This window comes from Balaenoptera ricei, chromosome 3 (genome assembly GCF_028023285.1).
Source record: "Balaenoptera ricei isolate mBalRic1 chromosome 3, mBalRic1.hap2, whole genome shotgun sequence".
Classification (NCBI taxonomy): Eukaryota; Metazoa; Chordata; class Mammalia; order Artiodactyla; family Balaenopteridae; genus Balaenoptera; species Balaenoptera ricei.
This window is the reverse complement of record NC_082641.1, coordinates 6,062,261-6,089,690: the sequence shown is the minus strand read 5'-3', so window position 1 is coordinate 6,089,690 and position 27,430 is coordinate 6,062,261. Positions and strand designations below refer to the sequence as shown.

General features: G+C 38.6%; 1 protein-coding gene across 4 annotated transcripts in view; it reads right to left on the bottom strand.

The window, feature by feature from the left end:
* The window catches only part of ADCY2 (adenylate cyclase 2), a 430,270-nt gene that overhangs the window by 73,146 nt on the left and 329,694 nt on the right, over positions 1-27,430 (bottom strand). For all 4 annotated transcript variants that reach the window (XM_059916085.1, XM_059916083.1, XM_059916084.1 and 1 more), the window contains 2 exons: positions 24,803-24,900; positions 8,889-8,973 (listed from right to left, as the gene is read on the bottom strand). In XM_059916085.1, coding sequence (XP_059772068.1) covers positions 8,889-8,973; positions 24,803-24,900 — 183 coding nt within the window. The remainder of the gene's footprint in view (positions 1-8,888; positions 8,974-24,802; positions 24,901-27,430) is intronic.

The window sequence follows — 27,430 nt, the reverse complement described above, 5'->3', positions numbered from 1 at the left end:
GCAGGGGACATGGGTTCCATCCCTGGTCCAGGAAGATCGCACATGCTGTGGAGCACCTAAGCCTGTAAGTCACAACTACTGAGCCTGTGCTCTACAGTCCGTGAGCCGCAACTACTGAGCCCACATGCCACAACTACTGAAGCCTGAGCAGCTAGAGCCTGTGCTCTGCAACAAAGAGAAGCCACTTCAATGAGAAGCCCACGCACTGCAACAAAGACTCAACGCAGCCAGAAAAAAAAACCAAAAACAAACTATGGTGGAGTTAGTGCTTGGAGCAGTGAGCAGTGTGGGTTGCTAGAAAGGGTGTGGATGAATGCTAATGTTCTTCATCCAGAAGATGCAGAGATTCTCCATGTAAAAATAAAATGCTCTTCATCTGTGTTTTGGATTTAAAAAAAGGAAAAAAACTAACTCCACCAAAAATATTTTCCATTTCTTCCTTCCTCTCTTCCTTTTCTTCTTTTTGAAACTTTTGCATTGGAAACGACTGGTAGTCTCTCTTTCTAAAATTCCTCCTAATTTAATGTTATCATTATTAAAGCAGATTGTGTTTGTAGTCTCATTAGTGTTCCTTTTTAAAATAAAACGATGTACCTGAAAAGAAGTAGATCCTTATATAGGTGAAGTTTAATACAATGAGAAACATTTCAGAAAGTTATCAATATATCACAGTGGCTGAGTAACAAATTTTTATTATTAGAACTCATCCTAAAATCTTGCCTGAAAGCTATGGTGAAGTTTATCATATAAACATGCACTATTGTGTAGTTGTCTAAAGGAGCACTTTGCCTTTCTTACTTTGGCATTTTAACTGGGCAGGGACTATCTTTTTGAATGGCAGCAACAAGTTGCAGCAATAATTACTTAAAACATTTAATGTCACAGAGACTGATGTGTCTGCTTTAATGATTTAATTGTACTTGGATTTCCCACAGACTTTTATTTCAACCAATCATAGTTTACAAAATCAACCTGTTTCTTTTGTACGCTTTGGCTGAGCCATATTCCTCTGTCATTCATCCACTGTGTGGTCCTCGTAGCACCGTCCACATTGTGTTATCTTTGCCGACATGCTTGTCTCTGGTCATGTGGAGACCTGGTGGAGGACACTGGCCTCCTCACACCAATCTTTGTTTTCTATTTTTTTTTTTGGCCACGCTGTGCAGCTTGTGGGATCTTAGTTCCCTGACCAGGGATCAAACCTGGGCCCACAGCAGTGAAAGTGCCGAGTCCTTACCACTGGACCTCCAGGGAACTCCCATAACCCATCTTTGTATTCCCAGAGGCAGCACGGTGTTTGGCAAACAGTCAGAACGTAATAGATGCTCACTCAATAAGCTCCCCGTCTTAACGATGGACCCAAAGAGAAATTCCCATGGGCTGGGAACAAAGAAGGAGATCACTGCTAGGGGGACTGAGGCTGTGGGATTGGCCTAGGAGTGTCCTGAAACTGGACATTACCTAGGGCTGGGCTTTTAATGCCCACAGGGAAAAGATGTTGCCTTGGGTCTGCAAAAGGTGGGCAGCTGGAACCAAGACCCCTGAATAAAACCAGAAGCCTCAGAAAGCTATTCTCTCCATGTGGAGAAGTCTAGAAGAACTCCATACACTAGATCAAGGAAGTACCAATAAACTTCCAATGATAATTCAAACTCTAAATATGGGTGTTGGTTTTGAAACCACATTATCTGCTTCATAATGAGAATCCCAAGGTGAGTGGTTATCAATCAGACCAAAAACCAGAGAAAGTCCTTGGGGCTCCAGCTGCAGCAAGAACAACACTGCTTATGAAAAATACTTCACATCGCAGGGTGCAGGGCACGTCCCAGTTGGGAAGGGGGCAGCCCCTACTGAATGATCTCACAATAAACAAAAATTATGAACTACGTAAGAAGACCTTACAAGGAAGAATAAACAGAAATAACAGATAGTAGAATTAGTATCACAAGGTCTGCAATTATTATATCAATCTGAAATAGTCTGTAAAATAAGATTAAATTAATAAAAGATGGGTTAGAGTTCATAATGAATAATCAGTTAAGAGAAAGCAACAGGCATATTTTAAAAATGAGCTCCATAGACTCTCTAGAGACAAACAGGTAGATATTGAGATTAAACACTCAATAGTTATGCGGAAGAGGGTAAGATAGCTCTAAGGAAACAACCTGTAAAGCAGCACAGAAATATAAAGAGATAAAAAGTATGATGTTGAGGCACGGAAGGTACAATAAAAAGATTCAACATACTTGGAATGAAAGTTTGAGAAAAATAGAACAGAAAGACAGGGAAAGAGGCAAAATACAAGGAAATATGGGATGACAACTTTGTGGACCTGGAGCACGAAATGAACTCTGTGGCTGGACAATGCACTGAGTCGCAACCAGGAAAAATGAAAGTAAACCTACTCCTTAACACGAGGAGTCAGTTGACCAAGACAGACAAAGAACAAATCCTACAAAAGCAATCAGAGAAAAGACATTTACCAAGGAAGAACAATTAGAGTAGATTTCTCCTCAGTACATTAAAATCCAGGAAAATATGGACTCATGTCTTCAAAATGTTGGAAAAATTATTGACTAAATTATTAGTGAGGAAAAAAGGCTATTTTTTAAATATAAAAGCTGATTGGGTATATTATGCACAGGCTCTCATGGAAGGGATTACAAAAGGAATAATCCTATGGAAATATGGACACTGCATCTGGAGGAAGGAATGGCATTCAGAAGACCGGTGAACAAAGAGATTGTTAAACAAGAATAGTGGTAACAATGAACAATAAAAATAGTTTAAATTTTAAAAATCTAAACAGCACTAGCATGGATGATGGAAAAGGATGATAAGATTTAGAGATTTAGAGCATGGTCCTTGTATTCTTCACCAAGAAGATGGAGATAATAATGGACCCTGTTAATCATGTGCATGTTACATATTTTACCTTAATTGCTAAAAGAAAAGACTTGGATAAAGCAACTGCCAAGTCACTACAGGGGATAAAGGAGAATAAACTCCATTCGTCCAAGAGAAGGCAGGAGAGGAGGAAAAATAAGCAGAAGCAAAGAACATACATGATGGATAAAAAAAGCAAAATAAGACTAGCAGTAATTATAATACACATAAATGTATTACACTTGTCAGGTAAAAGAAAGAGACTCTTGGATCAGAGAATGTAACATACACTTAGATGCTGTTTACAAGAGACACACCTATATAGCAAGGAAAAGCTGAATAAGAAGACGGGAAAAGGGACACTGGGAAAATACTAACCATGAGAAAGCTGATTATGTTGAAATTAGAGAAAATAGATTTCAAGGGAAAAACACTCCTGTGGGTAGAAAGCTTTTTAATCAGCTGGTGTGTGACCTACTTTCCTTCCCCAGGACAATCTCTATGTTTGTGCTTTCATCTCTGCCTGGAACAACGTTGGTGGGCTGATATCATATTATCTCTGCTATACAAAGCACAAGAAAACCACATTGAGAGAAAAAAATTCTCCTGACATTTTCTAACATTTTCATTTGCTAAATCTGGCATACTCCTTCTAAAATACATTTCATCAAGGAGGGTTTTTTTTTTTTTTTGGTGTGTGTGTTATTTATAGTTATATCTCTTGTATTTCTTCCAGAGATGCAAGTCTACTTCAGGTAGTTTAGAAAGTTAAATTTGGCAGTAAGTACACACTTATTATTATTACTACTATGATGATGACAGCTATTATTATTTTTTATTGCCGAGTGTCATGAAAATACAATCTCTTACTCTACATCTTAGTTTCTACTTAGATAAAATGGATTCTTTGGATTATCAAATAAAATAATATACATTGAATGCACTTTAAAGGGCTCTCACATATGTAAAAACATTTTTGCAAAGTATTATTATTAAGGATGCTTTCCTACTAGAATATTTTGGAGTTTAAATCCACTTATAAATGAACATTTTTCCTCCATTTTACTGAATGACTCTTAAGATGGAGTTATACCTTGCCCAGAATCCAGTTTTATGTAAACTGGGTCAACAGCTGCATATATTGGAAAACTAGACTATGAATTAGGTTCTATGTGAGGTTATCGTGACTGACTTACGTGATTCTGACCAACTGATTCTTAGCAGTCACCGGAGACAACCTCAGTGCCATGATGGCCCAAGACCATGAATGTGGTCATCCCTGCCTAGTTCTGAGCACCTGTCTGCCAGGGACTCTCCACACACAGCCTAGCACCGTCTGGAAAGTGCCTCCCAATAATCATAAGGGTTCTAAGCCTTGTTTCCAGTGGCTCCAAAACCTACTTGCTATACACTACAGGGCAAATTATGTAGCCTCTGTGAGCTTCTGTTTGTTTCATTAATTGAGAATAAGCGTTCCCTCCAAGGACCCTTGTGTGGTTAAATGAGCCAGCCTATATAACATGCTTAGCAGAGTAATTTTAATATAATATAACATTTATTATTTCTAAACTGCAATGAGGTCAGATACAGAACTATTCACGGGATCTTGCCCGTCATAAGCAGTTTACGTTGGTTCTGAAGGTTCTCATCCAAGGACAGGAAACCTTTGCAGATCTTATAGTGTCCTGATCCTGATCCAAAGCCTCCGTCTCCAACCTCAAGAGATCTGCTTACAACTCCTGCATTATCTGTCATGGAGGGAAACTTTTAAGTATGTAGAAATGGGAACTCATTGAAGTGAATGGCATCTCGAGTCCTGGGTCCCTCATCCACAAAATGCGGGGCTGACCAAGGTTATCTCTTGGGTCCCTTTCAGCTCTCAAGTTTACGATTGTGAAATGCTAACCAGTGTCTGTTGTAGAAAGCTAAGCACCTCCTAAGGGGACCGATGCACAGGCGGTGAAGGAGGTCTGACAAGTGAGAACACGGGATGATGGTCCAGGATGCAGGCAAGCCAGGAGCTTGCCAGAACCGGGAGCAGGGATGCGGTGACCGTGAGCTGAATTCAGAGCTGCGAGCTTGGGGGAAGTTGAGTCTGGGCGAGGGTGGGTGTGGGATGTTCTCTGAGCAGTGGTGCCAGGACGTTGCCTTTAAGGTAACTGACATTAAATATTTATCTTGTGCTTCAAGTGCCTGAAATACTCAATGAAAAAAAAACAGGGCTGAGGTGAACTCACTGATGATTTTTTTCACCTGAAAGAATACAAATCAGAACAGAAAATAGGAAGCCCAAACAGCAGGCACTAGGGAAGCCAGTGGGGGAAAAGGAGGGCTCTTCAGAATTAGTTTATGAAGGTTAGGAGATCATTTCCAAAGGAGAAGTCAGCCCGAAGCACGTCAGAGTCAAAGATTCATGGTGCATATGAGAAGGAATTTCAGTGCAGCGAGATGAGGGCCATGGACCACCATTCAGTCTTTCATACATTCATTTACACACAGAGCCCATCCCCACGCCAGGGCATCTGGAGAAAGAAGGATGAACACGGGCTCTCAGGGCACATAACTCTGCCTGAGGATGAATGGGGGAGGGTTGGTGAGACAAGGGAGGTGCTACATGGAGCTTGATGAGTGGAGAAAGGAAAAAGAACCTCATGGAAATCATAGAAGTCCAGTGGCGCTTACTTAGCATATGCTCATTACAAACTCATTTATGAGGTTAGCATTCTGCTGGATTCCCTGGGAGACAGAAAGCAAGGGTAGGAAACAACCCTGGCCTTAAGGAACCTACTGTATACAAGGAGAAACAGCAGTCACACTCACCAAAAAATAAAAAAAATGGGGGTCAGCGAGATGTTATACAATCGAGTGTCAAATTACATGGTGCAGATCCTGAGTCCCATGGTGCTCAAAGAAGGATCCATCACAAGGGCTGGTGATGCTCCTGATAAAGTTTCTAGGAAGGCGAGCAGGTGCAGAGCCCACCCCCATGGGCAAGAACTAAGAAGTGGGCAATGCGGGGGAGGGGAGGGGAGGGCCAGCACTGGGGAAGGTGTGGGCTAGGGTGACTGGAGGGAGAGGAGAGGCCGGGCTTCCCCCAGCAATCATGATTATAACAAACAGATTCCCTGGCATTTTTCTCTGAATGTGTCACTGAACACATATCTTTTTAATCAACAGGAAAAAAATTGCATTTCCTTATCACTTTTATTTTCTGCCCACTTTGATGTTTCTCTACCTTTTTATCACACCCAGCTGAACAATGACCTATCGATTGTATCTATTATGTTGCACTTTTTGTGCAACAGAGGATAATAAAGGTAAAGGTCTTGGAGGAAAAATATCTGTCAGGCCTACCTTTTCTCAACCTCCTTCATAGATGTATTTTAATTTCTTTCTTCATACGTTGAATTTAATACCGATATTAGCATTGATACTGCCTTTGGCATTTAAGTTTTCAGAAGGTGAACATCAGTTAATAGAAGATGAGTCTGGGATATTCAGTATTCTTTCATAAACTCAGTATTTAATCCATAAATAAGTGCAAATCACAATAAAACCTCATACTTCTCTATGACCACTGTGGAATATTTGTGATATACATAGGTTTTTTTCTTCTTCAATTTAAATTTGTTGTTTGTAGAGTGACACTTAAGTATTACATTAAATGTCACATGTAAGAACTGTAAATTTTTTTTTTAAAAAGAGACAGAAGCAAGCATTTATCATTTTGATCTTTGTTCAAAACACTATGAGAACTCATATTAATTTTTAAAAAGTTAATGCTGTTGTTTGCTGCCTTAAAAAGGGTTTGTCTAAAGTGCTCTAAGAATAGGCACTCTAAAATATGCAGTGATGGAAAATAATGGTAGCTGCTGTTTGTTGAAAATCTGTTGGTATCCTGCTAGGTCCTTAACATTTAATATCTCCAGTCATCCTGAGAAGCTGTGAGGATGGTTGATTTCCAATTTCCATGTGAGGAAACTGTGGCTTGGAAAAGACTTAACCAGAGTCTCAAAGGTGATATATGTAGTTTTTGACCGAATTTGGAGGGTAGAGTAGAAAGCACACTTAAAGCCTTCTGCATGACTATGTTTGATGTTGAAAGATTAAAAAAAAAAAAATCCTTACATAATGTTTTAAAGAGTGAAAAGAACCTCTTATTGGAATGAGAAGAGTTCCTCTTTGAATTTTACCAGGATTACATCTGGACCAAGCATCACAGCTGGCCTCTGGGGGCAGACTCATTCACAGATCCTATTGATTCAAGTTTAGAAAGGCCAGATGTCTTCAAGTTTGGTCTTCCTGACCACTTTGGCAAAGTACAGGGTTCCTGTGAGTTGGAGGTTAAACACTAGTTCATTTGCAGCGTTGAACTTTTCTCTTTGAGACAACACAGAGTTAAGAACTTCCTAGCATCTGGTGTGTGGGTGTCAGAGTCTTGGGATGCCCTTGGGGAGTGGGAGGAACCAGGAGCCAGGAATGTTGGATCTTGAACCCCCTGAGGCACCACTGGCAGGTCCAGGAGGGACCAAAAGCCACGAAAGGTTCAACAGTGAGGTCAGATTATACCAAGGCTGAGAGGGGAGACGTTATATAAGAGCAAAGCATTCCCACCAAGGCAGCAAAGTTGCTCAGGAGATTCTTTCTCCCTCCTCTGGCTCTCTGTTTCTTTCCTATAGCAACTTAGACAGTGGAAAGAAATGTCAGTTTGAAACCCTAAATATACACTATATTCCCGCCACCCCCAAGACTGGATTCCTTGGAATAGAAAAAGAGAAGGATGGCTACTGAGACACAGTGATAGAATCTGCTTTAATTAGAACAGGGTTTGGATTTCCAATGGAACCACGAATGACCGTTCCTCTTCTGAAAACCTGAGAAACGGGCTGCAGAAGTCTTTTGGGAGCCAGGAAGAGAAAGAGTGGAGTCTGTGTGCTTTTCCACACAAGGAAAATCTGAACATAGAAAGTCAGGATCCCTTGTATGTTAAGAATTCCTTGTATCTTAGAACTTGACAAGGGTTCCCGTAGTCAACAGTTACTCAATCTTCTCTACAACCTACAAGGTCTTCAGGGGATTTTTAAGAGACTCAAGATGCCATGTGTGCGTTCGAGGAAATCAGAAACAACAGTTTCACTTTTGGAAGAGTTTCCAATCCAACTGGAAACATCCAAACTATGATATGGCAAACAAAACCCACAAAAGTTTGCAAAGGTACAAGGCAGAGGAGGCAGTGTCTACTGTCCAGAGGTAGGGACATGCTTTGGAATCTTAACCCTTTTTGGCCAAGTGATTTCACATATCCAACTAGAATGCACCCAATGCTTGGAATCTGGTTCATAGTGGCCTCTCCTGTTTCAACTCACCTCAGATGAACAAAATGGAACCTTGACTGTCTTTTGGCACTCCTATCTCATTGTTGGCTTTCTTAGGATGCTCTCATGGAGGTAGGGCCACCCAGCAACACTTGCTTTAGACTCAAGAATGCAGTGAGATTTAATTCTTAAATCCTGAACTAGCATTTAAACCATAAGTGCTGACAATGATTAGTTTTAAATTAAAACACTAATAAGAGATATTTTTACATTTGCTATTTTCATATTTTCCAAAACTTTATACCTTAAAAGTTGACATTCAAGACACATTTGGTTTACATTTTAATTCTCCCGGTCATTAAAAGCCTCCTATTACACTAGTATTTGCTGCTATAAATACTCTGAAAACTTAGAGGAGATAAAAAATGTTGACAGAAACAAATAAACATAAATACAATTTTATAGCATGATATCCAACATTTCAAGTAACCTTCAGATTAGTGTCTTGGCTGTGCACGGGCTGCCTCAGCTTATACTCTGGGCTGTTGACATGAAGCGTCCATATTTCTCTACTTGGATGTACATCTCCTGAAACAGTAAATCAACAAGCTCCCTGTCTTGAGGAAGAAATCAGTTTTCATTCAATGAGCACACTTTTCAAAGAAGTTCCATATTTGAAGTACCTACCAAAAGCTGTCCAGCAAAGCAGACGAAAAGGATAAAGGCAAGCGAGAGAAATGCAGCTCCAAAGGAAATCCCGAGAATGGACGTTCTACCAGGAAACAAAAAGGAACAGGTTAGTGTGGGGATAGCTTTGATTTTTCTGGAAAGCCATCATGAATACTTTTGGATTAATTAGGGTTTCATTAAATGAGGACTTCAATCCTCACTAATTTCTTGAGAAATGAAAATGGAGCTAAAAACAAACCAAAGATACGTCCATAGAAAAACATCTATGGTTGTGTCTGATCCACTTGCTATGACCCATTAAAACTGCCCTACAATCATCAGTTCTTCATTAAAGAAAAACCATCTTTTTATGACTTGCCTCTGCAACCAGCGCTCTCATGCCCACACCTGATCACGTCCATCTCGGTGCCCTTTCCCCTGCTGTTGATGTACTGGCAGCTGCTACCTCCGGGGCGGCCTCATCTGGTTTGCTTGGAAACACTGAGTCCTCACCCGCCCCAGGACAATCCAATCAGATACAATTTCCTTCAAGACTGACGCAGCTAAATGTTTACTGAGGTTCCCCAAAGATTTCACAGGCCGTGGCCTTTACAGTCTTGCATGAGCCAATGAACACACAAGCTTCCTGTGATCATGTGAAAAATGTGCCCACTGAGTTACAGGTTCTGCCACCGACAGGTTACAGGTAGATAAATGTGGTCATAAGAATTGTATGCATTTCTGAGAGGTCCTTTAAATAATTAAAAAATTCAAGGCCTCTTAAAACGTCATGTAATCCAAAGGAAGCAGTGTTTGGGGTATTAAAAAAGATAAGCCATAATGAATAATTGGATGAAGTTCAGATGCAGCATCCAAAGAGAGGTCAGTGATACCTGAGACCACAATGGAAGCTCTTGCTAATGAGGTCGGCTAGAGATACCGAAGAGACAGAAGAACTGGCACTGAGAAGAGTACGGGCACCCTGAAAGGCAATCCACTGAAAGGAAGACTCAGATGCAAACCAGCAACAAGCTGAAATGCCCAGTGAGTGCACAGCTGTGAGCCCCTCGGGGAGGGAAAAGAGGCAAGTAATCAGTGAAGTGAGTAATCCCCTCATGCCATCAGGATGGGAAGGGTCCACTCAGCTCACACTCAGATACCTACTCTATCTTGAGAGATGATTACACATCAAGCAAGATCTACAAAACCTGGACTTCAAACCACTACGCACTTGAACCTGACCTAATGATATATTTATGGGGTACTGAGTTAGCTCCTAGACACGGTGCACAATGCTTTCAAATACCTGGCCTGATAATGACATTTGCTCACATCTTATGAGTAACAATAAGTGTCTGCTAGGAAGGTGTATATATACCAAATACACCTGTGTTTTGACTAGTCTCATGGCCAGGCCCATGCTGGGCTGGAATGGTGCAAAGACGAGTACAATGTCATCCCTGTTTCGAGTGGTTCACAGCCTAGGAAAGGGAAGCACCGCATGCCTCCTTACTTCCCTATCCCAAACACCCCTTGTTTTTCAGACATCACTCCTGAGTCCTTGGTCAGAAGCCAAAATCTCAGCATCTCCCCATCACAGACTCTCAGAGCTTCCTATTAGCCAGGCAGTGTGGAGAGAGGGGAGTGTATGGAGGGCTCGCGTTACTCCTGTGACCCAGGAGAGACACAGGAACTCATCTGCTAAACTTCCATTTGCCGTCTTTCTCATGCATCTTTGTAAGAGAGCTCTGATGGGTTTTCTTTGACTCTGTGCTCTCTTGGTTCCTTGTTGGTGTCAAGGTGATGCCAGCTACATAAGGTTGACTTCAGAAACATTATAGCTTTTTCTTAGGTCTGAAACTGTTTATTTTTTTATTTTTTATTTGACACACCTTGTGGCTTGCAGGATCTTAGTTCGAACCTGTGCCCCCTGCAGTGAAAGTGCAGAGTCCTAACCACTGGACCACCAGGGAATTCAGGTCTGAAACTGCTTAAATACGACTGATCTCTTCTTGAAGGTTTGGTAAGTCTCAGCTATAAAACCATCTGGTGATAGTGATGGGTGATGGTGATGGGGTGATGACATGATAATATGATGACAGAATATTGACTATGTATGTGTCAAGCACTGTTTTAAAGGCTTTATATGTATGTGTAATCCTGGACAGCAGTTATTGTTATTTCTTCATTTTACCAAAGAGAAACTGATGCCCAGAGAAGTTGAGAAACTTGCCTAAAGTTACACCCCTACCAAGTGGTACGGTCAGGGTGCACACAGTTGATTAGTTTTCTAATCCACACAGCTGTATTCCTGACCCCCTCTCTGTTTTTAGGAGTAGACATGTCACATTTCTGTCATGTTTACTGGTTCAACTTTCCAGGAAAATTATCCATTTCATTTAGATTTTTGACTATGAAATAATCTCCTTAATATTCTCTTATAATTTTAGAAGTAGCCATATTTGAAGCGATTTCTTCTTGTCCTTAGTGTTATTTTTCTTATTCTCTCTAGATCAAACTTTTGAAGCTTTGCATGTTTGTTGAACTTCTCAAAGAATGAACTTTCGGTTTATAATTAAGGTCTATGCTTTCTGATCATTTTCTATGTTATTGGTTTCTGATTTAACTTAAAAAAACCCTTCCTCCTTATTTAAACTTTCATTGTTCTTTTTCTTGATTGTCATTTATTGTCAATATTTTGTATTTTCTAATAAATGCATTTAAGGACATAAATATTCCTGTAATTACTGCTTTAGCCAAATCCCACAGTTTTTGATTTATAGCTACTCATTGCCATTATTTTCTAAAAAGCCTATAATTTCAATTTCCATTTCCTTTTAATACAAGAGTAATTCCACAAGGAGATTATTTTTGGTCTGTCCTTGTTATTTCTAATTTCATTAGGTTTGATCAGAGATTGTGGTCTCTGTTATTTCTACTTTGACAATTTCTTTTTCTTCTGTGATGTGATAAATACGTTCTATTTCTATTATGTCTTATGAATTTCTAAAAATGATATATATTTATATTCTCTTTTTGCTGGAAACAAAGCATGTTCTTTCAATATATCTATTGTCAGAGCCTGATGAGTTAGTTAGATCCCCAGTGGGCTGACTTATTGTCTCAATTTGGTCTGTCAATTTTAGAATGTATTAATATTTCCAACTAAGATTATGGGTTTGTAGATACATCTGAACATTTTAATAGTGTCTGTTTATTTCAGAGAGATGTTGGAGTGCATAAAGATTTATGATTCTTAACTTTTCTTGGTGATTGTACTGTAATATGTCTCTTTCTTTCATGCTAAATGCCTTTCATTTGAACTCTATATTGTCAGAAATTTATATTATTGAGGCTTTCCTATTTCTTTAAGCTGTTTCCTGAAATAACTCTTTTCCATCCTTTATTTCCAACATTTCTCTATCTTTTAATTTTAGCTAGATCTTTTAAAGGTGGCACAGAAGTGGTCTTTGGTTTGTAGTCTCAACTTTGAGTGTCTTTCCAAGAATAGGACACTTTCATCCATTCACAATTATGAAATTTGTTAGTATTTGACCAGTTCTTTCTACCTTATTTTCTTAAAATGTTTGGTAAAATTCACAGAAATCACTTGAGGAAAAAAAAAATTTAATACAGTTAATAGATAAATACCCATTTAAATTTTGATTACATACATGTCCGTTTTGATAAGTTGTATATTCAATGAATTTTCCCATTTTATCTAAATTGTAGATATTTTTGGCCTTGAGTAGTTTATAACATTCCATATTTATCCTGTTAAAATCTGTAGGATCTGTAGTAAATCCCATTTTATTCCTTATATTATTAGTTTGGGTGGTTTGTGATTACTGCTTTTTTTCTTGATCAGTCTTGCTAGTGGTTAGGCATTTACAAAAATTTTTAAAGAACCAACTTTTAGCCAAAAGTTGGTTGTTTTTTCTGTTGGTTGTTTTCTGTTTTACTGATTTCTTCTTTAGTATATATTCCCTTCTATTCACTGGATTTGCTCATCTTTTTCTGGCTTCCTATGTTGGAAATGTAAAAAACTGATTTTAACTTTCTTTTTTTTCAAATATAAGTGTTTTAAAGCTCTCTAAGTCCTCTCTAAATCAGTGTTATAGATACATTCCATACATTTTACTTTGATATACCAAACATTTTCTACTTTGTCTTGATTTTTTTACTTGACTCATAGGTTATTCAGAAGTATATAGTTTAACATTGAAATAGTTGGGATTATTTTTAGATATTCTATTGTTTTCAATTTCTAAGTTGGCATTGGTGTAGTTAGGTATGTCTATAAGTTTTTCATCTTTTCATATTTATTTCAATCTTTTCAAATTTGTTGAGATGATTTTATTTTATATCTTGGTCAATGTTCCATGTACAGTTTAAAATAACATGTATTTTACTGTTGGACTTAGTGTTCTATGAATGCCAATTCATAGGCTGACAATCTTGCTCAGCTTTTCAATATCCTTATATATAGTAAGATATAAAAGGGATACTAAGTATCTAAATCTGATTATTGATCTGTCTAATACTCTCTCTTTTTTTTCAGGTTTTTTTCCTTTCAAGTATTTTATAGCTGTGTTTTAAGTATATGCCATTTAATGATTTTATGTTTTCTGATAAACTGAACTTTTCACCAATTTTCAATGTTGCTCTTTATCTCTGTTAACACTTCTTGCCTTCATGTCTACTTTGTCTGATATCAACATATGTACAGTAACTTTCTTATGCTTACTGTTTATATGATCTCTATTTTCCATCCTTTTAACTCCAACCTAACTTCCTTCTGTATTTAAAGAGCATCTCTTGTAGACAGTATGTGGCTTTGTCATGCTTTTATTTGGAGTGTTTAGTCCTTATACATTTAATAATAAACCTACCATATTACCATCTCTTGTCTATTGTCCTACTGCTTGGTTTGTATGGGGTGGTCCATTATATTTGTCGATATTCTTTATTTTAAATCTGCCATTTTACTATTTGTTTTCTATTTGTCTCGTGTCCTTTTGGTTCTGTTTCTCCCTTATTGCCGTTTTTCATTAATCTAATATTTTCATAGGACTTTTAATTTCTTCTATTGATTTTTTAGCTATACCTTTTTGTACTTTTTAGTGATTGCTCAAGAAATAAAATATACATGATTAATTTATCAGAAGTTACTTAGCATTAATATTGCGTCACTTGGAAATACATAAGGTCCTGACAACAATATAATCCCGCTCTTCTCTGCATCTTAATTCTTAGTGTAGTTATTATTTTTGCATTAAATGATCAGCAGTCTTTTAGAAAAAATAATACATTATAAGGGTACAGTCTTTTATACTCTTACATATTAAGCATGTTCTGCTCTTCATTCCCTCCTGTAGATTTAAGTTTGCCTCTGGTATCATTTCAGTTCAGCTTGAAGAACTTCCATTAGCACTCCTTATACTATAGGTTTGCTGGTGATGAATTCCTCTAGCTTTCTTTCATTTGCAAAATGTCTTTCATCTCATTTTTTAAAAAAGGAATATTTTTACTGAATATTTAATTCAGGATTGACTATGCATATATCAGTGGTTCTGATAAGAAGTCAGCCAATATTTCCATCACTGATGCCTTGTATGAAATGTCTTTTTTCCTCCGGCTTCATTTACAGTTTTTTTTTTTTTTTCCTTCTTTTTTTCTTTGGCTTCAACAGTTTGAGTATAATACACCACATGTAGTGTTATTTATATTTATTCTCCTTGCTGTTCACAGAGGTTCTTGCCTTTGGGGGCTAATGTATTTCAACAAATTTGGGAAAATTCATCACCAAGTGTGCTGGTAATTTCCTGTTTGTTTTCAAACACTTTTCCATTCCATCTCCTACAAACTCCATTTTCCAGACTATTTGCCAACTGGTTCTAACAAGGTTTGGCCAATGGGAAGTAGCGGGGAATGACTGGAAGGGGGAAGGAGGAAGCATGGGTATCTCTCCTTACTCTCTACGTAGCAGTCATTCTCTGAATGGGCTGCAACTCCTGCTGTCTCTGAGGTTGCAGATCCCTGTCGGGGAAGAATCCTGCCTGGGCATGGCTCTAGCCTCTGCAGGCAGGTCCAGGACCCTGCATTCCTGGTGACATCACGTCCCTCCTGTGTCCTTTCAAACCTAGGGTGGCAGCAGATTCCTCCCTTGCGCACCTCTTGGTTGCTTTCATCCCGTTTGGTTTCTCAGCTTTCCCCTCATTCTGTAAGCACTTCACTTTATTAAATTCCCATGGTGAAATACCTGAGGTCATTTCTGTTTTCTTTACAGGACTCTAATCCATTAACTCAAGTTTTTTTTCTAGGCACTATGGTAGCATTAGTGGTTAGATGGAAACTTAGGAATAATTAAAATCAGTTACTTCAACTTTCTTCCTTTTTCCTTTGAAAAAGAGCCAACCATTCAGTTTTAATTAGAAGTATGGAGACAATATCTACATATTCCATAAGATATGCCATAGCTGAATTTCCTTACGAATGGATAAGTGATAATGGATTATACTGGCCTTTAATTACACAAATCTCAACAGATTTAATGACAATTATCATGGTTTAATCTATGTTCAAATCACGACTTATTTTGTGAATCAGAATTTAAATAAAAGATTCATGTACTATAGTGAGTTTCATAGGCTTTTGTTTTCTAAAGTGCATTTCAATGTTTGTTTTTAGGAATAATTATTCCACCATGAAGATGCTTGATAGAAATCCTGGACATTCTGGAGTTGGGTCAAACAGCTATATTAGAGCCCAAGAAAACAATAAGGGTGTTAAAATTTGACTCCCACATTTTATAATAATCCACTGGATACAGTGAACAGTATCTGGTGATATTTTTGCCTTAATGTATCTGATGACCCCTACTTTGCTTCTTCTCATACGTCAGAATCCGTTAAAGGAGGACGAGAGGTTGATAAGGGAAAACAGTGGTCCTGATACAATGAACTATCTGCGTTTTGGTAGAATGGATGACAAATGCTCATTAAAGCAGGAGTGAGTATTCTTAAAAGTATGTTATGACACAAAATATCAAACGTGACTCAATAAGAAATAGAAAATCTGAATAGACCTACAAAAGTAAAGAAATTGAATTAGTAATTAAAAAACAAAACAAAAATAAAAACTACTCACAAAAAAAAGCTCATGCACAGATGGCTTCATTGGTGAGTTCAACAAAACACTTAAGGAAGGATTAATACCACTTTTTCACAAACTCTTCCAGAAAATAAAGGAGATGGAACAGTTACTAAGTGGTTCTATGAGGCCAGTATCACTTTGATACTAATACCAGACGAGGACAGCACAAGAAAACGAAACTAGAGACCAATATCTCTTATGAATATAGATACAAAAATCCTTGTCAAAATATTAGCAAACTGAATCTAGTCACATATAAAAAGGGTTATATACCGTGACCAAGTGGGATTTATCTGAGAAAGGCAAGGTTGGTTTAATATCTGAAAATCAATTAATGCGATACACTGTATTAACAGAATAAAGGAAAGATAACCCACATGATCATCTCAATAGCTCAGTATAACAAAGTCCAACACCCTTTTATTATAAAAACACTCAACAGACTATAACCAAAGGCATTTCCTTTATCCTGATAAAAGGCATCTTTGAAAAACACACAGGTAACATCATACTTAACAATGAAAGACTGGATGCTTTCCTCCCAAGATCGTACGTGTGCCGTGGCTACTTCTATGGAATGTTATACTGGAGGTTCTAGCCAGGGAAATCAGGCAGGAAAATGAAATAAAAGGCATTAGATTGGAGAGGAAGAAGTACAACTACCTCTGTGTGTAGTTGATATGATCTTGTATGCAGAACATGATGTCACAGCCTGAGATCCAGACCCAGAGTGGCTCACATTCCGGGTGACCTGCACCATCGGGGTGGGCTGTCCAGTGCTCCAGTCCAGACATTGACATTCTTGTCTGGTTGAATGTAACTTTCACCCCAGAGAACAAGAACTACCCTAAGGCAAAGTCATGGTTGGTCAAAAGCTCTTAAATATAACCATTTATCCTGCCTGTTCTATCAAAAGCGTGTTCAGGCTCATTAAGCATACCAAGTTGTTTGTGTAATGCAATCAATTTTAATTAACATTCTGGTTGCAAAGCTTTTTTTTTTTTTATTTTAAACAAACAGGCATAATTGATTTATATACTCACTGAAAAGCAAACTTGACTCTCCCCTGTCAGGAGGCAAGAAAAATTACACTTCTTAGTGATAATTTTTGACTTGGGCACTTTAATCCAGTGTATTGTTACGGTATATGGAAAAGGCTGATCTGAGACAAGGTCTTTGTTCCTTTTGGTTTTTTGCCAGTTAGTTTATTGCTTACAGGTGGTCCTGATGGAGATGAGGATGCACTTTTGCTGACAGGAAAAATTCGGCAGAGAGATACATCCTTCCCCCAAAGTCTAAGAGTTATATTAATTATAAACCATTTCTATGGGCAAATAACGGTGTCTTTCTCTGGAATTCTGTTTAATGTGATGACTTTCATATCCCTTCTCCCTCTGTGCCCTCAGCTTGCTCCCCCTGAGAATGATGCGGATTCTCTCATAGAAGCTCTGTTCACGTCTGTTACATGGTATTTAGCAAGGATAATAAGAACCAAAGGGAAAAAAACTTTTCTTTAACTATACATTAGCATGAAATAATAAAAATCCCCCCCTCTTTAAGTGATAGGTGATAGAACCTCAAAATGAAAGGTTCTTTGTTAAAAGAAAGAATCAAAGAATGAAAAGGAGAAAAGGCATTTAAATATTCGTCACCATTACAGATTATTGCAGCCTTTCTCCGATAATAGGACTTAGCAGCTTTGAGATGTTCCGCCCACTTGAAAGTCCTGTGAGGCTGGAAAGGGAAAAGGAGTTACATTTGGCAGAGTTAAGAGCTTCCACTCCATGCCAACAATAAGGGCTGAAGACCTGAATTTTCCGAAGGTCCGCGGCGTTCTCTTTCTACGCTCACTCCTTAGGTGAGCTCATCACCTCCCAGGGATATAAATACTACCTATGCGCTGATTCTTCCAAATTATGACTCCAGCCCTGACTCCTTCCATGAACCTCCGGCTCACATACACCCTCCCCTCCCCACCATGAAGCCCCACCACCTGGACACTTAATATGCACACACATGCCTCTGATGCTCAGAGCTGAGCCTTTCATTCCATGCTCCTCTCTGACTTGTTCCTTCCCCTGGAGTCTCCCTCTCTAAATGGCTGCCCAATTTTTCCATTTGCTCAGGCCAAAAACAAAAAACAAAAAACCCCCACAGGACTTAGCTTTCTCTTATTCTTCATCTCCAATCTAATAGCAAGACTTTCCTCATCACTCTTCATAACACATCTCAGAATTTGATCACTTTTTACACCTCCACTGCTACTCAACTGCAAACCATCATCTTCCTTGGTCTTCCTATTCCCACCCTCTCCCTCTTCCGGAACAGCAAGAACAATACCCCAAGCACAGCAACAGCATGTCCTCAGCTGAGAACCTTCCAGGGCTTCTCATCACACTCAGCATTCAATCCAAAGTTCTCCAGTAGCCTGTGAAGGTCACCACGACCTGCCGTCTCACTGCTCCTGTGATCCCATCTCCATACTCTCTCAGGGCTCACTCTGCTCCTGCCATCCTGCCTCCTTGCTGGTCCTTGAACACACCTGTGACTTCCATCATCTAGAATGTTCTTCTGCCAGATATCCACGTAATTCTCATTTCAATTCATTCAGACTTCTCTTCAATATCACTCAATCAGTGACGCCTTCCCTGACAGCCCTCATCTGAATTACCACCTTCCCTCACTCTATAGTAGCCTACTCTTTTAATTTTTCTTAAAGCTTATTACAACTGAATTAATATGTATTTGTTTATTACATTAGTGTTGTGCCTCCTAATAGAATGTAAGCTGTAGGAGAGAAAGGACTTTTGGGGGGTTACTTACTGCTGCTTTCCCAGCATCTCGAACTATGCTTGGTATATGGTAGCTTGATAAACAGCTGTAGAAGTGATTCCACAAATGATGGACAGAATGTATGTATAAATTTCTCTTATGAATTTCTATTTTTATTACAAATGCTCAGAATATTGCCCAGATACAAAGCAAAAGTATAATGGCCTGTTTCATTGAGTAAAAACACATTCAGCTCCCTTTTTATTGTATTGTCCTTCAAATCTTACTGTATCAGTGACATATAGGTAACCACAACTAAAATCACCTTTCATTCCTGGAGGGATTACTGGTTTTCATGAAATCCATCTTTTCCTGATAATAGAATTTTCAGATGGGCACCCTGTTACACAGACTAAAGGCTGCACATTCCAGCCTCCCTTGCAGCTAGGTTTGCATATGGGACTAAGATCTCAGTCTTGAGTTATAGACCAAAGTATCATGAGGTAGTTTCTTGGAGGTGTCCACAGAGACGGCAGTTATAAATGCTTTTGTCCACTGCTTCTGGGTCTGTTCCTCCGTCTTGTTGCTCAGAATGTGGGTGCTGCCATCTTAGAAATGAAGATGAGGACCAAACTCGAGGGAAAGCAGAGCTGTGTGCTGGAGGGACCCAGGGCTCCCAAGGAATCTGAGGGACCTCGGGCCTTTGATTATGGGGAAGGAACAAAACTTCTAACTTATATTCAAGCTACTAACTGTGAGGCATTTCCTTACTTTCAGATGACCTGAATCCAGAGTTGAATATTGTTCATCTCAGTAAAAGGTACCTGGCTCATTTATCTTGGACAGTGAGAATTATCTTGCTTCATTTTTTGCTTCCCTTCCCTTCTCTTCCTTTCTCGTCTCTTCTCTTCCTTCTTTATTTTTTTGCTTTGCCCAAAGATTCACATCCACTGCATCAAGGTACGCAGGGAGCAAATTACCTTCATGGTATCCAATATGGGGGCCAACCAATTTGGTTGCCCACCAAAGCAAACTGCCTTCACAAAAGTTGTTCTCCATCATTTCTGTTTAGAAAACCAAGCCTTCTTTCAATGGACGTGAACGATTCTACCATTAAACTTTCTCCTATTTTTTTTTTCCCTTTTTGAAGATAACAAAATAAAAGCAACTCTTTTGAAATGATTATTAAATCATTAATGAGCATTGATTATTAACATGAGTAATAGAATGCGTATTAAAGAATCTCAGTGGAAATAATAGTTCTAAGACATTTAATATTGTAATTTGCTATTAATTTTCCTTAAGGAAAATGTTATTATTCTTAATTTTGCTTGGGTAATGAAACATATGATATCTCACTGAACTTTATTAGAAAAAATCATTCTTATTTTAATTATTGCCATGAATGGTTTAACATAATCTATTTAGTTTGGCAGACAATATGAATGAAACTACTAAAAAATGTAAAGATTCATGCTTGCTCATTTCTGGTCTTTGAAGGTAGCTCACATTTCTGATAAAGTTATAGTACAAGGCTGACAGAAGTGAGAGAACAACTCCAAAAAGAGGAGCCAACTAATAATTTAATTACATCTGCTCAAATCCTGAGACTAGAGCCAGATTTGAAAATTATGGGCCCAAAAGGGACGATGTAAGGCCCCCTTTCAGGGAAACACTTCCCCTTTCTGGTCCTTTCAAGGTCATAAGTTCCTCCTTAGTTATTCATTCACTCACTACTTATTCATTTACTCACTCATTTAATCACTTCTCTCCTTCCCCGCCACCCCCCCCCCAAAACATGAAGCAGTTTACCAAAAGAACAAACAAAATAAAACTGTAATTCAGCATATTTAAAAACAAGCGAGGGCATACTAGAAAAAGTGAGAAGCACCATTATCTCAATAAACATGCTTCATAAAATATAACAGAATTATTATTTTTAAATGGATGCACTCAGAGCAAGGAAGAGAACACACTAGACACACAAGAGGGTATTCAAAGCAGAATGCCAAGGGGCACTGATGCTAAGTGGCCCGGGAGGGACCAGGGGCTGATACATGCCATGGAGTGAATGTGAGATTTAATGTCAGTACAAGGTTGGTGATGCTCACAGGACTTTCTCAATGGAAAACGAGAACTGAGCTCTTGAATAAAGTCAGAAGGCATAAAGGGCTGTCCTATCAGGAAACAGGAAACATAAAAACTATGCCCAACAGCCTAGTAATTTTCAGGGATGCCAAGTATCTATGTAGGGTCATAAGTGGAAAAGGAATAATCTTTGACAACTGAGATCCCCAATCCTGATCCATGTTAAGGGGCTAATCAAACTCACATGACTTAAGTATTTTTAAAAAATACTGTGGCTTGAATTGGTGAACCCCAGAGGTCCTGGCAGAGATACAGTGAAAATTATATCATAGTGATGCCTTCAGAACTCAGAACACATGAGATCACCATGGACCTAAACTCTTGCGTTGATGAACTCAGTTGAAATTACAGATAACACAAGGAGACACATGACCACGAAAGAGACAATAGTGAAAGTAAATAACAGAATTCATGCACTTATGAATCATAAATAACAGAAGGAAACAAGTGATATTTTCATACAACATGTTTGAAATCTGAAAATAAATGGAAAAAAATAAAAAGCATAGGCAAAATAGAGAATTATAAGAAAAACTCAGATAAAAAGTAGACTTCTTAGATATGAAAAAGTGATCTTTGAAATTATAAACTCATTGTGGATGAGGAATTCACCAGAATGCAGCACAAAGAATTAAAGAGGTGGAAACTTTGAGGAAAAATTACAGGACCTGGAGCACAGAATGAACAGCACAATGTACAATTAATAAGAGTTCTAGGAGGAAAGGACAGAGAAAAGAGAGAAGCAATATGTGAGGTGAAACAGGCAGTCAATTGCTAAGAACTAAGCAAAGACAAGAATCCTCAGACTGAACAAAAATCACAACTAGTCACGTAGGGAAATAAGAACAAGTGCATATCTAGAAACAATATAGTAAAAATCCGGGCCCCCCCCCACCAAAAAATAAAAAGCTGAAAAGCATACAAATAGGAAAGACCGATTACGTACAAAGGAATGTAATGGGATTGACAGAAGACATTTCCTTAGCAACAACAGAAGCTGAAATTCAATGTAATAATATCATCAAAATACTAAGGGAAAATAAGAATTTTACACCCAAACTATTATTCAAGGGCAAACTGAAATAAAGCAGCTAAAGATATTTTAATACAAACAAAAAAAGGAGCTATTGCTACTCACAGATACTAATGATACACATCATCAAGAAGGAGAATAAACTTGTAGGAAGAAATAATTTTTACAAAGCACTGATGAACAAATAAAATGATAAAGAATGTAAGTCTTAATAAATATTGACTGTAATTACCATCTGGAACTAAAATCCTAAGAAATAATTACATAGAAGAGACATAATGATTAACTTTATAATTTATTAAATTAAGAATATGTGTTAAAATTTCAATGGTAATCATTGAAAGAAAATATGTAGGATCCCCCTTCTATCCCCCCTGCTCTATATATATAGAGCAAGTAAAGGAAAAATAAGAATAAAGAAAACTTGATCAATCCTTTAGAGGTTAAGAAGATGGGAGATTTGGGGCATGGGGAAAACCAAAGAAAAGCAAAGTAAATGAAACATAAAATAAGAGCATAGAAGTGGGTCCACACGCATCAATAAAAGAATCAAAATACAAATGGAATAAAGTCACATTAATATACAAAAAGATATCAGATTGAATAAACAAAAAAACCCCGTAACAATAGATACCGTTTACAGGAAGCATACCCAACCAATAATGTCCCCAAGAGCACAGAAACTTATATATAGTCAGTATGACACAGGCTCAACATTTGTGACATCTGGATTGTGTGCAAATGCATATTTATTATACTATGCTCTGTACTTTTCTGTATCTTTGAAATATTTCAGAGCAAGAATTTTTAAAAAGAAAAAAAGAAAAATTAGGACATTAACATGAAAGAAAAATGAAGGAAAAAGACTATACTATACTATACTATACTATACTATACTATACTATACTATACTACACTATACTGTGAGGCCGGTATAGAAAGTGCAGGTCTAAAGTCTCCATGAAAGGCGTCCGCAGACCTTACTCTGCGCCTTCTAACTGCCAACACAGAAAGGGAAATGTGACCCGTACCTATTTCACAACACTCATGCTCAAAATCCAACTCATTGCTCAAGAGAAACACAATAATTGGTAATGATGCCTGAGGGAATGAACTTCGATGGGTTCCCGTAAAACAACACAACAGAAAAGAGACAAAAAAATAAAAGCGAAGACAGAAAAGACACCAACTTGATTTTTTTTAAAGTGTAATTCCATGGAATGTTTTTCCTGGTCCCCAGAAGTCCTTTTGTCTTCTTTGGCATCGTCTTTTATAACACTCTGGTCACTTTCTCCCCTCCCAAACAGTAGGTGATAAACCCTGTCTTAATTGTGATGTAGAAAATATGAAAATACTCATCCAATAGGAAGATGTAGAAAAATGAATGAATGTCTCTACTTTAGAGTATAAATAAGGGCTCACTCCCCTTGGTAACACTTGTTTCAACTACATCACTTTTTACATGCCCTTCGGCTTTACTATTCAATAAGCCTTGTCTGTGCAGGAACAGCTGTTTCTCTCCTGCACCATGTGGCAGAGGCCTGGAACTTAGAAGAAGCTTAATTGTTAACTTTTTTTTTTTTTCCATTGGAAAACTGACAGGTTGACCTTGGCAAAGTTCACTGAAGACTGTGTAAGTCTAGAGGGAGAACTCATTTGGCAAATGTATTTCAATGCTCATTTATGGGGGGAAAGGGGAGGAAAGGGGTGGCCAGTGGGAACCTCTTCTAAAAGGGGGCAGATAGCTTTGGGATTGTACATGTGTGAATAATACGATCACTTGTTATTAATCTTTAAATGCCTTGGTATTGGCTAGTTGTCCAGAAGAACATCCTTTGGGGTATGGAGGGAAAGGCAGACCATTTCTTTCTAGTTTGCTCAGCATCTTCATGAGACAAACTGGAACCCAGCCTCAGCAATTCAGGTTGCCCACAAATGCTGGCTACACCGCTGAAGTTAAATGCAATAATACAACTAACTCCAACTAGATTGAAAATGGTCGCTGTGGCCTTTACAAAAGAGGTAATGATGAGTGGAAAGAAAATTTTTCTTAAATTTGTTTCTTATCCCCAATTATTAGAAGAAGGACAAGCATTTTCTTTTAGACTGTATGATGAGGAAGAATCAGTTTCTTTAAAGAGAGTCAGTTGACTTACATTCCACTCCTTAATAAGGTGTAAGAGAATGTCTACCTAGGAATCATGGAGTGATTGGGTTTTCACCAGTAGGAGGAAAAATGTGAAAGTGTGAAATCTGGTTACCCAGTTCTCTGTACCCAGGTCTCTCCTGGGAGGGGCGAGCTGAAGAGGGGCTCATAACACTCAGAGATGGCAGAGAGGGTGGGCTTCAGGGAGAAGAACACGAAATCAGAATGGATGGGTGGGCAAAGTAAGCCCAGAGCAGGTTTTGCCCTTTCAATACATAATAATGTTGTTTGTTTATTAGAAACAACATCTGGTGATTTTGCTCTTTCTGGGTAAACTTATTGGGTTACATTTCTTAGACATGAGCATCAGAATAATACGGAAATCAAAGTAAAATGGTTAAATTTATTTTTTAAAAAATCCCTAGAAGGTCAATCAACATGTCCACTTGGAAAATTCAAAATTACTAAAACTGACTAAGACACGGGGACCACTTAGCTTCACAGAGCCTGAAATCACCTCCCCTGCCCGCCGTCCTCTCCCCACCCTGCCTGCCGCCCGCCCGTGTTACATAAGCGCTCCGTTGGAAACTGTGCATCCTCTCGTGACCCTTAGTATAACTGAGTCCAGCAGAAATACACACCCAGTGAGAATCACAACGTAGAACCGTATGTACTTACTTGGGTAAGACCAGGATCTGCACGATGAAGATGCAGAAGAATATGAGGCAAGCGCAGGTCACGTAATACTTGAAGGCTGGCAGTGCAGTGGCTCGGTACTAAGGCGAGAAAAGAAACCAGGAATGACAAGTTGTCTGAGAGAAGGGCTGAAACAGTCATCCAGCAGGTACATCTAACTGTACCTGGTTCATACATCACACTCGTCACCTGCAGAATGTGGAAAAAAACAACCTAAGGACAATGGCTGTTCCCCTCTGGCAACGAGAGCTCCCTCCCTCCAAATGAGCTGTGAAAGGGTGACTTCAAAGACCATGACTTTTGTGAGTCGACCTGTTCGGAAACCCATGGAGAGGCAATCGAATCCCTCCAGCAAGGAGACAGAGCACCTGGCCAGAAAGACGAGTGAGTGAACTGAATGGACCCACGAAGTGTGCAGGTGTCCTGCTTCCCTTGTGGGTCTGAGGTCCGAGATCGCTTGCGGAAAGCAACTGACTTTTCACATAGCCATATTTTACTTTTGAAGAATACTGAGGAAATGCAATATTCTCGTTTTATTTATTTGTTTTAGCATTTCATTTTATTATTGAGAGGTGGTGAGCGAAATTATAAGACAGAAGACCAGCAGGCTCTATCCTCTACGAACATCTGTTTGCCTGTCCGGGTCTGGCTGTTGGACTCTTTCTACTTGCCCAGCATAATCAGCAGTTTCATATGGCTTGCCATAACATCCAGGATCATAAACTGACCAGTGTAGCTTCCCGCCTGGGGCTGCCCTTCTTGGCTTATGCAGGAAAAGCCGGCCAACCCTGCACTCATGATGGTAACAGTCTGCCACATGTCCCCTTGACTCTGGTGATGGTGTGCCGGGCACTCTCAAGGCTTTCTGCGGACTAACTCATTTAATCCTCACAACAACTGCGTGAGGCAGGAACTACTGCTGTCTCTAGTTTTGGATGAAAAAAACTTTGGACCAGAACAACTGATTAACATTCTTAGAAACACACAGCACCTGGTGCAACCAGAATCTTCACCTCGCCGGACTGGCTCCCGAACCCAGGCTTCCAACCACGAGGCACTATTGCCTCTCAAAAAAGGGTTCTATGATAACATTAAAGGAAATAAAGTTTTTGTGGCAATGCTATTGAAGCCTCCTGACAATGCTGGCAGGTCGTATGAGTGTATCTGCACAAACTGTGTCCCAAGTTGTGGGAAGTTAGGTATGTATTTCTCGGGTTTAGCCTCTGGGATTTTGGTGCAGATGATGGACCTCTGGGTGGTCTGGCTTCTCTTCCTCTATGTCTTGCTGCCTTTTTCCCCTCCTGCTGGCCCGAAGAGCAGGTTGGGCATAGGAGGACAAAAAGTGAGCTTAAATCTCAATACTGCCTAAAGTCTGCCTCAAAGTCGGCTTCTGCAAATATGTACGCATGGGGAACGTCAGCAAAAGCTGCATGTTTTAATAATGATCATTTTCTGTTTACTAGAATATTTCTTTGGTGACTTTTGTGACTTCATAGCCAGGAAAATTTACAATGCTGATGAAGAAGCTCTGCTAGCGTAATTGCTGAAATGTGATTATATTTTATGCACTCAGTTATGTCCTTATTTTCTGTGCTTTGTGCAGAGACATGACTTGGAATTTCCTTGTGGTATTAATCAAGGAAAAGGACTTCTATCAGGAAGGAAATAATTTAACATTTAAACAGTAAGTAGTCATTAGTGTCTAAGTTGTTCAATAATAATAATAATAAATTGTATCAAACATCAATTTGGTAAACTCTCTGCAGTCAAAGTCCCTAACTTAGAGACAGAAAATTGATCTTCTTGATCACTAACTAGTACAAAAGAAAGCTTTGGTGTAATTGTAAAATCCAACGTTGATGAGTTTTGGAAAGAATTTTGATATTTTCTACGTCCATTCAATATCCATAAAACAATGAACTGGATTTTCTCAACAGAGTTTTAATACCTGTGCTGTGACTGTTGCCATTAACATAGTAGCTTTTGTTCAAACTAAGACTATAATTATGCGGTTAGATGGTGCAAATTACCTCTAACCTGCTCTTTTTCTAGATCAACACGAAAAAAAAGGCAAATGAATAAGGCCAACCTAGAACACTTGTCCTTTCTGCAGTAATTACTTAATCCATTTTAGCAAATCCTGGTTAAGCTTGACATGTACAAATTAAATGTCTGGTTATTTATTCGTGCCTGAAATGGCTCTACTTTAGGAGTTAAAATGTGAAAGTATTTAGATGCAAAAAAACTTAAAAAGTTTCTAATTCTCCCAAACAGGGGTTGAATGTAAATCTCACATTTTTATCAAAAAGTTAAAATAATTTGTGTAAAGACACTGTAAATTTGTCAGAAAGGATTTTGCTTTCTTTTAAAAACTTTCCTAAGAAAATTTCTCACTGAGAAAGCAAGATATTAACTTCTTCCTTTTCCCTTAGCTCCACATCACACAGACATCATTTACTAACAGGAGTGTTGAAAGGGGTGACTCGCCAAAGACAGAAACCTGGTAACCAGAAATGTGGTAAAACAATGTACGCCTGGAAGGACCACAGGAAAAGCTAGAAAGAAATCGGACACGCTTAGAGGCAGTTTAAATGTTGCATGTAAAATGCT